Below are 16,787 nucleotides of genomic sequence, written 5' to 3'. Positions count from 1 at the left end.
TTACGTGGAGGAAAATTCTAAAGGTTCATTGTCAGTTAATGAAATGAATAATCAATCTGAACAACAGCAACGATCAGCCATGCTTGGCTAACTCCAACCTCAACATTAGTTAAAGGAAAATCAATACGTCCACCATGAGACACAGAAGGACCAAATACAACCTTGAGTAGGAGGAGATTACTGTTTAACACCCCATCGACAATGAGGTTATTAGAGACAGAGCACAAGCTTGGATCAGATAAGGACAGAGAAGTGAAGTGGCCATGCCCTTTTTAAGGGACCAACAGCATCTGCCTTGAGCACTCTAGGAAAATCATAGGAAACCTAAATCAGGATGGCTGGACGCAGGTTTGAACCATCATCCTCAGGAATGCGAGTCCACTGTGCGAACCCACTCGGTGTGTAAAACGTCAATAACCTTAGCAAATTCAACATTCATATTATGGTCAGTCTCAGCATCTAAGACAGTCTTGTAAATAGTTGGTCGATCAAAACACACAATGCACATGGCTGTGAGGTATCTCATCAAACGAGTAACTGCACAAGAATGCTAACTCACTTACACAGCGAAGCACCAATACCATGAAGTAATCAGCACTTTCCTCAGAATTATCACTCAAGACCAGTAAAGTGCAGAATGATAGCCTTTCCCTTTTTTAAAAAAAAATTTTGTTCTTTGCTTTGCATCCTTCCTTCTGGGAAAATTGTGGGCATTTGACAATTTGTGAAATATTCTATTACTGTGCTATGTCTGCCTGTAGGAATGGACATGCAGCTAGTGATGTACACATTTCTATGACATTTTCTGGAGTGTGGGGGAGACCACAGAGTTTACTGCAAGTCCACCTGTGCAAGTGCATTTCAACAGTGCAGACTTCAGTTGCTGACGAATTCTCGTCACTAAAATAGTTTAGTCTTATTTGTTTTTTGTTTACATGTTTACAAAAAGCTCCATTACATTGCTTTACACATTATTTGTAATATTACATTGTATTTGTGTGGGGGGAGGGGGGGGGGGTGTCAGAGGGGGGGGGGGGTGCGTGGATTGTATTGTTTGTGTTGTATGATGATGATGATGATGATGATGATGATGATGATGATGTCCGCCCCAGTAGCTGAGTGGTCAGCGTGACGGATTGCCGTCCTCTGGGCCCGGGTTCGATTCCCGGCTGGGTCGGAGATTTTCTCCGCTCAGGGACTGGGTGTTGTGTTGTGTTCATCATCATTTCATCCCCATCCGGCGTGCAGGTCGCCCAATGTGGCGCCGAATGTAATAAGACCTGCGATATGGCGGCCGGACCTGCCCCGCGAGGGGCCTCCCGGCCAATGACGCCAAACGCTCATCATCATCATCATGATGATGATAGAAGGGAGAAGGTGAAACCCTGTGGCAGCTCATAGCTTACTCCTCAAGAATAGCCCCAAGGAGGTCACCAAGCTTAATCACCCCATCCAGACAGACAGATCACCATCAATAGTCTCAGGCGTTCTTGCTTCATGAGACAATATGGACAGGTTTGATATTTAAACCAAGACATTGGTGTAACGTCTGGTGATCAGGAACATTAAACCACCATCTCTCCCATTGCCAGCTAAATACTGGTTATGAAAATTTTTCCACCACCAGGATTCGAACCAACTACCCTCCAAGTCGAGTGCCACTGACCAAGCAGCATGTATTAGTGACCTCGGCCATGGTGTCAGGTAATTTATAGTCTTGAACTCTTTAACTATCATTATATTGAAAGCCACCTGAAATTAATTAGAGGAATTACAGAAAACCTAAATTAGGGCGGTTAGGGTGAGAACTGAACTCATCCAGCTGCAGTGGTTTTACCACTGAGGCCTTTTATCGCATCACTTCACTAATCAGTTTCCTGTTACACTCCACTCAGCAGTTTCTTGTTATTTCACATTTAGGGTTGATTTTACTACTACAGTCAACTGTTACACAAGACGTTAATTCACTTTTCTGCCAAACATATCCCAGTTTTTGTTGAATTTTATCATATTCCCATACATACCAAAAATATTAAATTAAGTAATAATAAAATTATCAAGCAGAAATCACTATCGATTTGCACAAATCAAAATAAGACAATTACAACCAAATCCTTTTCAAATTTGGAATGAAATTATATATATTTGTCGCATATACTAAGATTTTAAAGCCCAAATATTTCAGCATAGTTTTCTAGCAAACTGACTACAATCCAAATAGAATCACAGAGTTGAAAATTAAAAAATACATAGAATGCAAAAGTGTAAAGTTCATATACTGTAAGATTCAGTGCAAGGGTAACTGCATGTCAATTCAACGCAGCACTCAACCCAATCCTTTCAGATTTCTTTCAAATTTGTTGCATTCAATGATCCAGATAAGAGATGGGAAACTACAAGTTTGCAGAGGTATATAAAAACTGTGAAGAAAGTTATAGGTCTGTGAAGTTTGGATAGACGAAATTACATACAAGTGTTTGTTAACCACAGGCAGGGTACTTCGAGACTATAACAAAATCAGTCAACAATTTCAATGAAGGTTTTCGCATCAAGTTTACAACCAGTCTTACCACACACATGTACCATCTAACAGAAGTCACAGACCTTTAAAATTATTAAAGAAGAACACAAAGTAAATGAATATACTATTGTTTGTGATTCTGCAGAGAACTGCTCCTTCACCACACTGGATGAAGTACAGGAATTTCACTGGAATAATTCACAGGTTACAGTTCACCTGTTTGTAGCTTACTACAGGCACACACATACTAATGAAATACACCAAGTCTAATATATCAAAATATCTTACTGTCTTCAGCATGATACAATGTGTTTGCATGCCTTCCAGTACAATTTCATCAGTTTCTTAAAATATCACTTTCCAACTCCAAAGCGCGTTTGTCACTTTTCAAGTGGATGTGTATTTTGACGCCATGACAGTTATTTCAGTGATTCAAAGACAATATTCTTTCATATGTCTTCGACTATACATTGGCTTCCTATCACAATTGAGACATAGCCAAGTTGAAGAAACATTTCAAGAATGCAAGTACAATTCTAGGTACCCACAAGCTTCATTGTGTAATACCTATTAACAAAGATATAATAAAACATACACTGCTTCTGTTAACAAACAACATACATGGATTTGTTTTCTATATGTATGACAATCACTGGTGGGTTGCACATTTCTCACAAGCTTATGAAGAAACAAATGAAATACAGGTCAGCTTTTTGTGTCATCATGTACCACGTCCATCATTTTTGTTTCCTGCCGTACCAGACATTTGTGTGACATCTCACAAGACTGGATGCAGTGATACCCACTGGAATGACATACATTCTCCCTGCAGAGCTCTAGCAGCACTAACAATTTTATTGGAGTCTTGTGCCTTTCATTGAAGCTACACAGTAAATGGTTCGTAATACATCTGCAATGATATAAACCATGTTCTTGTACAACATTACTTAAAATTGTACTTTTTAAATAACTAGTATTTCATATTAATGTGCTTCCTTCTGAATTTTGATGTGCACTGAGGCTGGCAAAATAAATTTTTTTGCACAATGCCTTTGGTGTGCCATCTTTATATTTACCATGTTTCTAGTAGCATATTGGAGCAATACAGTAGGGGTTTGTTCTCCAGAAAAACTGAAGGTAGGGCGTTTTGAGATATTTGAGGACAAACATTAGGGTCAGTGACCTCGAATACGAAAATTCTGAGAAACCCACCATGTTGCATATCAATGTAAATCTCTATTCATCAGTTTTTCAATGATACAAGTTACATTCTTGTATCCACATTAAAACTAGAATTATAGTCGTTTATGTTGAAAAGAAGCATGCAAATTTCACACAATTTCCAAACTTTGCAGACCTGTAACTTTTTTCACAATTGACATATACCTCTGCACATTGGTAGTTTTCTATCTCTTATTTGGATCACTGGATGCACCAAATTTGAAAGAAATCTGAGATGGTCAGGTTGAAAATGTTACTTTTCAGTGTTGAATAGACATGGAATTGCCCATAAATGGGCTGCATTATTCCATGCTGAACACAGCATCCTTGCTGCTGAGATTGTTCAGCTTTATTTAAACACATGTGCCTTCTGTTTCAGTACACTTAATGATGTGAGATTCATTTATGAAACAATCCAATCTGAGGCCTTCTATGAGATGCTTATTTACATTGTCAAGTCATACTTGATTTTCTCTATATTTATCTTTAACAAACAGGACCTGATTTGGTCTATTTTTGACAAGCCATGAGAGACCATCAAAATCTGTGATTTAACTTAAGTCTCACCGGGATGCATTTGTCACATACACTTCTCAATTTGTAAGACAAGTTCAAGGTATATTAAATACCTTAGATACAAACATAATAACTGTTCACCAATACATGCACAAAACTGTTGCTCAGCTACACGATAAATACAAAACGTGTTTCAGTAAAGACGAAAAACATTTCGTTTCAAAGGTGCATAATACATTTACATCTAAAGCTAAGCTCTTCAAGTCCATTTATGGCATGTGGCAAAGGGTACTTTGGATATAACCACCACTCCCCCCCTCCTTTTGCTATTCATTCACAAATAACAGGCGAGAATGATTGTTGTGATTGTTGGTAAGCTTCCACATGAGCTTGAATTTCTGTGATGTTCCCACCAATGTAAATTAAGAAACAATTTGTATGCAGGAGGAATTAAAATGTTGTCCAACTCTTCCTGGAATGAAGACACACACACACACACACACACACACACACACACACACACACACACACACACACACACACACTCTCTCTCTCTCTCTCTCTCTCTCTCTCTCTCTCTAACATGCAAGGTATTTACCTGACATATTTGCTCCTGCCATTATTCCAGTTACACCACTGAAAAGCACACCAAACAATGATGCAAAGGTCACTATTTCCCCTTCTCTTGTATAATCTTTACCATAATTTTCAAACACGTTTTCATGGAGGACACTTGCTGACAAGCCTGTGTACATTCCAATTCGTTCTGATGCATTCTTGAAAAGATGATTGGCCTCAGGAAATGGAATCTACGAAAAAAAGACAGGAAAAAGAAGCAAATAAGCATCTTTTGACACTGTTGTTATAAAACATTTCAAAATACCTCCTTTTTCACTCTTCAATATTCACAAACAGTATTCATTTTTATTTAATTAATTTAGACTGGGAGAGCGACGTGAAAATACATAAACTAAAATATGCGGCTCACCAAACCTCCAGGAGCTCCAAGCTGAAATCTATTTTTCTTTGTTTTTGTTATTGTACTTTTTTATTGCATAAAATCTCTGTCACTGGCACATGATCACAGAACACATTACATTTAGTAACTAATGACTGAATACATTTAATGAAAAAAGTAATCTTTAGAACAATTTCTATAAAACGTAAATTGAGGTGTACAAACAGTGAATAGAGAATACACCTGTTACAATTGTCCTAATATATTACATGCATCATACGTATTGATGGTCGACAACATTCCGATAATATGTATACATAGAATCATTTAACTTTTTGCTGGGTTTCATGACTGTGTGCCTTCCATGAGAGGACCCAAAAAATTGTAAACGGTCTTCATTTCACTAGTATTGTTACCAATAAGTGAGTAGAATGTCACACGTAATAAAATTGCCTGTGAGAAAAGTGTACCAAGTTTTATTGTTTGCATTCACTTAGTTTACAAGTTGTAGATTAAGAACTGATTAATTTCAATAGATAATTTTATGGTATTATTCAGTTCCTGGTTCATCTGTGTAACAATGTGTTTATATCATTTGCAGCTAGAAAAGTTGTGGTCCTATCTGGTACATTCAGTGGTAAGTCATTAATGTGTGTTAGAAAAGTAAGTGGTTCACACGTGGAAATCCGTGAATAACAGAAGTTACTGTGCCCCATTCAGATACAAACTCACTTTCTGTTCTGTAAAATGTAAACCAGCTTTCTACTTCCTGAATTACATTAGTTTCCCTTATTTCCATATTATTGTAATTCATTCAGCAATATATTGTAGCCCAGTCAAACAAAAGCCTTGTAAAATCACAGTTGGGTACTCAATTGGCACATTTTTTAATCAAAATCTTCAAATGTTTCATCTAAAAAGTAGTAACATGTCTTGGCATATGACCCATTCCCAATGCTGAAATGTGGGTCTGTTAAAAAGTTATGCTTCCCGAAATAAATATGTACTCTATTGTAAATTGCCTTTTCAAAAAAAATTGTAGCACATAACTAAAAAGATAATTGTGTGTCTTTGTTCATCATGCCTTTTCTTGTGACGTATGTACCTCAAACTTTTAATATCCTATTTCATATCCCATCAAATTTATAGAAGTCCTTACACTTTAGTGATTTAACAGTTGCTTGCTTCCTTTACTATTTGTCCACTACAGATCCATCTTCATCCATAGAAATCTACATACTAGATCATGTGAGAGAAATTGATTCATTTTATATGCAATGAACAAGAAATTACCACAGAAGATTTTCAATTTTTGTTTAACTTAATTGACATTTTTAGCGTCCTCATTTTGGTGATTTGATAGCTAATCCTTTTCTCTACTGTAATGACACTGAACTCATGATATCTACATGCTATACAAATTTGATTGTTACGTCCAATCAGTTTAACTTCTTTCATAACCTTTCTTAGAACATGACTGTATTGTCTGTAATAAGGTCCTGCATACCACACTGAAAACCTTTGTAATCTACACAGACTACCCATCAATAACACAATCATCAGGTGTTTAGATCAATAGGAAGAATCCTTCACAAAACATGATAAATCTGAGTAGAAACACATTATACTTATCAATCACAGTATGTGCACTGTACACCTCTTCACAAAGACTGCACTTTATTAGTTGTGTGAATGATTATACTGCAAGTAGGATGGGATTCTGAATTTCTTGCATGTCTGTAATCTCTTTGTTTGTGTTTTAATACTATCTTGTACTAAGACTTGTGCCTGATGGTCAGATAATCCAGTACCATCCCTTTCACAATGCACCTATTTACTAATCAAAGCTCATTGAAAATTTTATATCATTATAATGCTGCTTATCTGCATTTTTGTTCATAAATTCACATATAACAACTACAAAGATTGTGGATCAGTCCCAGCTCAATGTACGCTATGCTAACCATCACTGATGATATTTCTAGCCACTTATCAATTCACTAAACATTACCCCTAAAGCATTGTTGGGCACAGCGTTGAAACAACTCATCGAAGTGCACACTGGTGCCACAAGTCCTAAATCTTAACTTTGCCATATCACCACTAACAGAACACCACTATAATATATATATTTAACAACATCCTCACCATAAACATGAAACATGTAGCAATAAACAGAATATGCTACATTGAACAAATATAGACATAGTTCCATAAGCAAAAGCAACACACTACAATATTTAACAGGATTTCAAATACTTTATTTGGACTTCTATACTGCAAAATGCATTTATAAGCCGAAAACAAACTGTTCAACATATGCACAAGCACCTAACAAAGAACAAACTGAAACAAAAAGAAACATATATGTCACTGCAAATTTACATTGTAGCAGAGCAGCATTTGATTAATGTTTCTGTCATTTGAGAAAGTAAAAAAGGGGAGAGTTACAGAAAAATAATCTGGTGGTATAGTGGAAGCTATCTAAGTGATAGGAAAATTTACTATGGGATATAGTGTTTTGAAGAAAGCCAAACATTAACTTATTACGATTGGCTTTCAGCTAATTCATAGGTAGCCATAACATGAAAATTACAGATCATGTAAAGAACCATGATTTCAATGGTCTCTGTTGCTAAGGCAATGAACATAAGATCTAACCCTACCCCCTGCATTGTCCAGAATGTACCATTATTTCACTGAATGCTAAGCAGATGAGTAATGAAACAAATTTCAAGTCTGTCTTGTATTAGGCAAGTTTACTGCATTATGACACATAAGGCAGAAAATTTCCCATATCTAGTACAATGGAAAGGACATCTGTGTTCATTGTCATGATCTACAATCAAAAGACAATTCACAGAATGGCAACAATATACCATCTCTTGCAAATAAAGAAGTTTCAACACCTTCTTCTAAAAAATTCATGCTGAAATTATACTGGAATATGAGTGCACCAGTTCATGAACACATGCTAGAGAGGAAAGACAGTGTGCACAGTGAAGTAAAGTACTGCTCTAGACAAGAAACTGAAGGCTACAATTCATCGATCAATCGATATATATATTAAAGTTAAATGAATGTAAATTGCAATTGAAAACAGATGATTTCATTGCACAGCAGTACAACAGCAATGTCTATCTCAGAATGTTAAAATCACAAGGAACAGCTCGTAAAATCATTCCTATTAGCATTGCAGCAACTGCTCGGTGAATATCGTTTTGATTGCGCTTTGTTGTTTTTCGTTTGTAATGTCGTACCATTTCCCAAAAAAAACAAAAATTCACTTTGCTTACATAAATAAATAAATAAATAAATCCATACAGATAAACGATAAAAAATATGCCAATGGATTTATCCCACCATTTAGCGGTCAGATTTACCCCACCATGCCATTTTTCATTTACCAACATAGAAACAATTTACACAACAATTCGAACACAAATGATACATACACTGAATAGGTGATGTCATCACCATATTGACCTTTTTGATATGCTTGCACTAAGGCCCTCTGTTTTATAACTTGCCCAGTTTTTCATCCATATTTATTATTATTATTATTATTATTATTATTATTGTTGTCTTTGTCACAGACCTTGAAATCAACCACACAGAAACAGATGAGTATATCTTCCACTTGTATTCCCCCTCAGGTATGAAGGGAAGATTGGTTGATACTGAGCCATTTTCAAATAGTGCACACAACAGACGGTTAGATTGGTAGATCGATACGTTTGGAGACCAATACGTAGTTAGATCGATATATCGACTGATTGCTGCGCTGGTAGATCAAGAGACCTGTAGATCAATATATCGATAAATTGACAAGTTCGTGTATCGGTTTATAGATCGGTGGTCTATCTGTCAATCGCCATCGATATGTAGATAGACTGATCAATAGATTTATAGATACCAATATACCTATGTATCAATACATCCACACACACCTGATCAATATATCCATACACCGATTTATCGATATATTGATATGTCGACATATTGTTAAGTTGATAACTCTATTGGTCAGTAATAGACCAATCTATTGATTAATCAGTGTGTCGATTTATATATCGATCAATTAATTTATGTTTATATATGGATATGTCGTGGTATCAATATCGATATATCGGTGTAAGTGTATACTGATGTATCGACTGATCGGTCTTCCATTCGATCTACCTATTGATTGACTGACCTGTTGATCTGTGGATATATCGTTCGGTCTATATACCTTTTGATCGATGTGTAGATTGGTCTATCAACCGATCGATCGGTATAGCTATTGGTCGATCGATTATCGTATCCTTATGTCGATAGAACAATTGATCGATAGGTCAATCAATCTATTGATCTACCTACGTATCTGTCTTTTGACCTGCCGATCTACTCTTCTATCAATCTATCGAACTTTCGTTCTATCGATATATCATTTGCACTATTTGAAAATGGCTCAATATCAACCAATCTTCCCTTCATACCTAAGGAGGTACAAGTGGAAGATATACTCACCTGTTTCAGTGCGGTGGTATTCAAGGTCTGTGACAGAGACAACAATAATAGTAACAGACATGGATGAAAAGCTGGGCAAGTTATAAAACAGAGGGTCTTGGTGCAAGCATATCAAAAAGGGCAATATGGTGACCACATGAGGCAGAGACAAGGTCAGCCTAGCTCATTTACTCTTTTACTCTCCCACCTTCCTCCACATACATTACTTACAATGTCTCTTAGTATGCAGATGTAAACATCTGTGAATTATCACTTTCAGAGCCTCTGAGAATAAGTGGTTTATTCAGCATTACAAAATTATTAACTTCCGCATGCACAGTTCATTTCTCACAGGTTTATCTATACAATGTTGACCAGGACTGAACATGAACCTAACTTGTTACTTACCTACTAACCAACAACACACCATTTTCAATACTGAGCCAAGGTCACTAACACAAGCTTTTGCAGTGACACTCGACTCTGGAGTAAGCCGGTTCGAATCCTGGTATTGGATGAAATTTTCACTGCCAATATTTGGTTGTCAAGGGGAGGAGAGGAGGTGGCATAAAGTTTCTGATCACCAGTCCTTGCGCCAATGTCCTGGATTAAATTCCAGACCTTTCCACCGTGCCTCATGAAGTGAGGGCACGTGATACCGTGTTCACATCCATTGGATGGGGACGTTAGGCTCCGCAGCGCCCTTTGAACTTTTTGAGAGATGTAGGCCGGCACTGAGTTCTATCTGTCTTGTTCAATTTTATGAAAAAGAACAAAGAATAAATTTGATGACACCATCGCTGGCTGTCCTGATTGGCTAACTTAAATCCTAATGAACTTGGAAACTGCACAATGTACCGAATTTTTTCCTAACAATTATTTCTCAGCACCAATTACCTTTCCAACAACCTTACAAGCTTTTTCAAACTGTTTCTGACCACACACACACACACACACACACACACACACACACACACACACATTCTGCACATTATTTTTTTACATTAAACATTACATTTTTCTACAATGTAATAAATTACACTAACATTACTTACAGAAAGCAAACACAGGATATAGCATACTACTAATTCAGCAATGTGCTTTCCAGTTTTTTAATCAATTCATATCCATTTTAAATGTGGTGCAGGTACCCTAGGAGTTGGATTTAAATGGACATTCAGCTGGCAAAAGTGCAGAAACGTTAAGTATTCTTAGAGTTCTGTCTAAGTAGGTTTAGAATGATACTTAGCTGTGATAGATTTCTAAACATTCTGGTAAATGCAGAGGGACACTATTTTTATTAATTTTAATTTTTACATTGCCAAACAGTTTCATTTCATTTCCCTCTGTTGCAGCACACTATGTATTTTTATTCAGTTCTTCTTCTTTTTCACTGCCAAATTGTTTATCAAAAAATGGGCTCAGTCTTTTCTTTGTAAATGCAAAGGAATGAAAGGAATGGAGGTTAATGTCTGTCAATCTCTTGTTAGACATTCCATGGATCTGTACTGATTGTAATAACTGCTCTGCGACGTTTATCTTATAGTCTGTGAATGTTTTCTTTTTCTGACCTGTGAGTTTATAGTTCACAATATAGGCAGATGGTGGTGGTTGTTGGGAAGTTTAAGGGGGACTAAACAGCGAAGGTCATCAGTCCCCCATTCCAAAAACAGGCGAGACAAAGTCGCGGAGCAGATAAAACCCCAAGGGGAAGGAGACTCCCCCCCCCCCCCCCCCCCCAGGCACTAAAGAACACAAATTAGGCGACGAACACTACAGAAAAGAAGAGTACAGACGAACACCAGACAGAAAGAAACAGAAGAAAAGAAGATGGCCGGAGACTGGTTGACTGACCACAAGAACAAAAAAAAGGGAAAGAGTCAACCATCCGACGACACACCAAAACAAAACAAATATTGGGAGATGCGAGGACAAAATACACAGAAAGGGAAAGGTGCAGGACCCCCCAAATAGAACCATAAAAAGGACTAGCACGGATAAAATGTAAAACATTGTCAGCCATGGAGGCATCGTCGCATAAAATCAAAGGTAAAGTGCCCAGCAGATTAAAAGACTGCCGGAGGGGGCGCAGTCGGGGACACTCCAATAAAATGTGGGCGACCGTCAGCCGGGACCCACACCGACACAGGGGGGGATCCTCCTGACGCAAAAGATGGCCGTGCATCAGTTACGTATGGCCGATGCAGAGGCGACACAGGGTAACAGAGTCCCTGCGAGAAGACCGCAGGGAGGAGCGCCACACATCGGTCGTCTCCTTGACAGTTTATTAGCCGCTGTCATGCCTCGCCACTCAGCAGACCACATCCCAAGCACCTTACGGCGCAACACCAGCTGCTGATCGCAAGCCGTGAGGCCAATCTCCAAAGCTGGGGCGTCGATTGCCCCTTTGGCCAGCCTGTCAACACGTTCGTTCCCCGGGATGCCAACATGACCTGGCGTCCAAACCAAGACCACCGAACGACCAGAACAGGAAATGGTGGAAACAGACTCCTGAATAGAGGACACCAGAGAAGAGGGATAGCAGTGGTCGATGGCCTGAAGGCTGCTCAGGGAGTCACTGCAGATGACGATGGACCTACCTGAGCAGAAACGCATATGCTCAAGAGTGCGCAATATGGCCACCAGCTCTGCAGTAAAAATACTGCAGCCAGCTGGCAAGGAGCGCTGCTCAACATGGGCAGCGTGAGCAAAAGCGTAGGCAGTGCGACCATCAACCAGGGAACCATCAGTGTAGACAGTCTCACAGTCCGAAAATGAGGCGAGGAGCGCAAGAAAACGGCGACGGAGGGCCACAGGCGGAGCCGAGTCCTTGGGGCCCTGTGCCAAGTCCAGACGTACGGACCGCCGGGACAAACACCAGGGAGGTGTAGGTGCACGGACCCGGAAGGGAGGCAGAAGAGGGAATGACCCCAGTTCCGACAGCAGGGACTACGCGGACAGCTACGGAAAGCCCAGATCTAGGTCGCCGTTCGGGCAGATGGAGGACCATGGCAGGGAAAAGCAGGCGACGATTGGGATGGCCTGGCGAGCAATGCAAATGGACAGCATAGTCGGCGAGCAGTCGATGGCGGCGAATCCGCAGCGGGGGAACCCCGGCCTCCACCAGTAGACTATCGACGGGGCTGGTACGAAAAGTGCCAGTTGCAAGCCGAACCCCACAGTTGTGTATGGGGTCTAACAACTTCAACACTGAGGGTGATGCAGACCCATAGGCCACGCTCCCATAATCAAGCCGGGACTGCACAAGGGCTCTGTACAATCGCAGCAGCGTGCAGCGATCTGCACCCCAAGACGTGTGGCTAAGGCAGCGGAGGACGTTGAGGTGCCGCCAGCATTTTTGCTTCAGCTGAGTAATATGAGGAACCCATGTGAGCCGGGCATCAAAGACGAGTCCCAAGAAGCTGGTACGAAAAGTGCCAGTTGCAAGCCGAACCCCACAGTGGTGTATGGGGTCTAACAACTTCAACACTGAGGGTGATGCAGACCCATAGGCCAGGCTCCCATAATCAAGCCGGGACTGCACACGGGCTCTGTACAATCGCAGCAGCGTGCAGCGATCTGCACCCCAAGATGTGTGGCTAAGGCAGCGGAGGGCGTTGAGGTGCCGCCAGCATTTTTGCTTCAGCTGAGTAATATGAGGAACCCATGTGAGCCGGGCATCAAAGACGAGTCCCAAGAAGCGGCAAGTGTCCACCACTTCAAGCAGGTGGCCGTCGAGGTAAAGTTCAGGATGAGGGTGGACCGTCCGACACCTGCAGAAGTGCATAACTCGAGTCTTGGCGGCAGAGAACTGAAAACCATGAGTCAGAGCCCATGATGCTGCCTTGCGAACAGCGACTTGCAGCCTGCGTACGGCGACTCCCGTAGTCGTGGAGCTAAATGAGATGCAGAAGTCGTCGGCATACAAAGAAGGAGACACCGACGACCCCACGGCCGCAGCCAGACCATTAATGGCCACTAGAAATAAGGAGACGCTCAACACCGAGCCCTGCGGGACCCCATTTTCCTGTATATAAGATGAACTAGAGGCGGCACCGACTTGCACCCGGAAAGAGCGGTGCAATAAAAAGGTTTGAAGAAAAGCCGGGAGCCGACCACGAAGACCCCACTCATACAATGTGGCGAGGATGTGATGCCGCCATGTGGTGTCATACGCCTTCCGTAGATCGAAAAATACAGCAACGAGATGCTGACGTCGGGCAAAGGCCAGACGGATAGCAGATTCCAGCCGCACCAAATTGTCCGTGGCAGACCGGCCCCGACGGAAGCCACCCTGGGATGGAGCAAGGAGACCGCGCGACTCAAGAACCCAACACAAACGCCGCTCCACCATACATTCGAGCAATTTGCACAAAATGTTGGTGAGGGTAATGGGACGATAGCTGTCCACCGCCAGTGGGTCCGCACCGGGCTTCAAGATGGGGACAATAAGACTCTCTCGCCATTGCGACGGGAACACGCCCTCGCTCCAGATGCGGTTAAAGATGGTGAGGATGTGTCTCTGGCAGTCCCTGGAGAGATGCTTCAGCATCTGTGCGTGGATGCAGTCTGGTCCTGGTGCTGTATCACGGCAATCGGTGAGGACAGCGAGGAATTCCCTCTCGCTGAAAGGAGCATTGTATTTCTCAGAACGACGCGTGCGGAACGATAACGGCGTCTGCTCGGCTCGCTCCTTGAGAGAGCGAAAGGCGGGGGGATAAGTTGCAGTCGCAGAGCTCTTAGCAAAGTGTGCAGCAAGGTGTGCAGCAATGGCGGCAGCGTCCGTGCAGACAGCGCCGTCCAAGGAGATCCCAGGGACACCCATAGGGGTCTGGTGTCCAGAAATCTGCCGTATCCGGGACCACACGAGCGAGGGGGAGACACGGGAGCCCAAGGATGAGACATACCGCTCCCAGCACTCCTGCTTACGCCATGTAATAAGACGACGGGCGAAGGCACGGAGCCTCTTAAAGGCGATGAGGGTCTCGAGAGACGGGTGCCGCCTATGACGCTGGAGGGCCCGCCTACGGTCGCGAATAGCCTCAGCAATCTCCGGCGACCACCAGGGTACAGCGTTCCTCCGAGGGAGTCCGGAAGAGCGGGGGATGGCAGCCTCGGCCGCCGAAATGATTGACGTGGTTAACACACGGACCACCTCATCAATGTCACCCTGTGGGGGAGACTCAATGGTTGCCGCGGAAGTAAAACCCGGCCAGTCAGCCCTGTGGAGAGCCCAGCGGGGCAGGCGCCCAGAAGAATGACACTGGGGCAGTGACAAATAGATGGGAAAATGGTCACTACCACACAGGTCAGGATGCACTCTCCAGTGGAGGGATGGGACAAGTCCGGGGCTGCAAAGAGAGAGATCGATGGCCGAGAACGAGCCATGGGCTACACTGAAGTGCGTGGGAGCACCGGTGTTCAAGAGGCTAAGGTCAAGCTGAGCCAACAAATGCTCCACGGCACGACCGCGGTCATCGGAGACAGTCCCACCCCATAGAGGGTTGTGGGCATTGAAATCGGCCAGCAACAAGAAAGGTGGTGGCAGTTGGGCTATCAGAGCAGCCAGGACATGCTGCGCGACAGCACCATCTGGTGGAAGGTAAATACTACAGACGGTAATAGCCTGTGGCATCCACACCCGAACAGCGACAGCCTCTAAAGCTGTTTGTAGAGGTACAAACTCGCTGTGAAGAGAGTTAAGGACATATATGCAGACGCCACCAGACACCCTTTCATAAGCTGCCCGGTTCTTAAAATAACCCCGATAGCCACGGAGGGCGGGGGTTCGCATTGCTGGAAACCAAGTTTCCTGCAGAGCAATGCAAAGGAAAGGATGAAGGCTGATAAGTTGGCGGAGCTCAGCTAGATGGTGGAAGAAACTGCAGCAGTTCCACTGGAGGATGGTGTTGTCCATGGCTGGGAAAGGTGTGACGGGACAGGGAAGGCAGATTACGCCACTGGGTCACCTGCTGCCTCCGATTGAGCACCTGCGCTAGTGCTATTCATGGCGTCTGAGGGACTGGCGAGATCGAGGTCCTCAGCGGGCGCCAGAATCTCCACCTCGTCCTCAGACGCAGAGCTGGAAGGTTGCGGCAGGGTGGCTGCCACCGCGAGTTCCTAGGGGCTTAGTGCTCTTCTTCTTTGATTTCTCACGCTGCTCCTTGGGTTTAACTGGCTGGGAGGGCTTCACCGATTCAGTCTCCGGGACTGAGGAGGATCGTGAAGCCCGTCGACCAGCTGATTGTGGGCACTTACGCCACTGTCGGTCGTCAGCCTTCCCGCTGGTGGAAACCTGGGAAGTGAGGGACCCAAGGGACCCCTTGCGAGCGTGGGAAGCCGAAGAAGGTGGACACTTCGCCGGCTTAGAAGCGGGGACCGACGCCCCCGATGGGGGAGATGGTGTTGCTCCTGAGGCAGGTGGCACAGGAGCAACCCGGTGGGTAGAGCCCCCCACTGGCAAGGGGGCAGGAGGAGTTGTACCACTCGTCGATCCGGCCGAAAGTCGCGAAACTGATGGGGTGAGCACAGGTGTTGTAGCAGCGGCGTAGGAAGATGTCATTCTCACTGGATATAATCGGTCGTATTTCCTTTTGGCCTCAGTATAAGTCAGTCGGTCCAGGGTCTTATATTCCATGATTTTGCGCTCTTTCTGGGACACTCTGCAGTCTGGCGAGCAAGGGGAATGGTGCTCCCCGCAGTTGACGCAGATGGGAGGTGGGGCACATGGAGTATCGGGATGAGATGGGTGTCCGCAATCTCGACATGTGAGGCTGGAAGTGCAGCGGGAAGACATATGGCCGAACTTCCAGCACTTGAAGCACCGCATCGGGGGAGGGATATAAGGCTTGACGTCACATCGGTAGACCATCACCTTGACCTTTTCCGGTAACGTATCACCCTCGAAGGCCAAGATGAAGGCACTGGTAGCAACCTGATTGTCCCTCGGACCCCGATGGACGCGCCGGACGAAATGAACACCTCTACGTTCTAAGTTGGCACGCAGCTCGTCATCAGACTGCAAAAGGAGGTCCCTATGGAAAATAACACCCTGGACCATATTTAAACTCTTATGTGGTG

The 16,787-nt window shown here is 43.1% G+C and overlaps 1 protein-coding gene across 1 annotated transcript in view; it reads right to left on the bottom strand.

Annotated features, from left to right (window-relative positions):
* LOC124555367 (solute carrier family 12 member 9) overlaps positions 1-16,787 on the bottom strand; it is a 132,458-nt gene that overhangs the window by 91,595 nt on the left and 24,076 nt on the right. Inside the window, exon 5 of the mRNA XM_047129258.1 lies at positions 4,857-5,067. Within this exon, the coding sequence (XP_046985214.1) occupies positions 4,857-5,067 (211 nt within the window). The remainder of the gene's footprint in view (positions 1-4,856; positions 5,068-16,787) is intronic.

Source organism: Schistocerca americana, chromosome X (genome assembly GCF_021461395.2).
Source record: "Schistocerca americana isolate TAMUIC-IGC-003095 chromosome X, iqSchAmer2.1, whole genome shotgun sequence".
NCBI lineage: Eukaryota > Metazoa > Arthropoda > Insecta > Orthoptera > Acrididae > Schistocerca > Schistocerca americana.
Note: the sequence above shows the minus strand (reverse complement) of the source record. Positions and strands in the feature narration are given on the sequence as shown.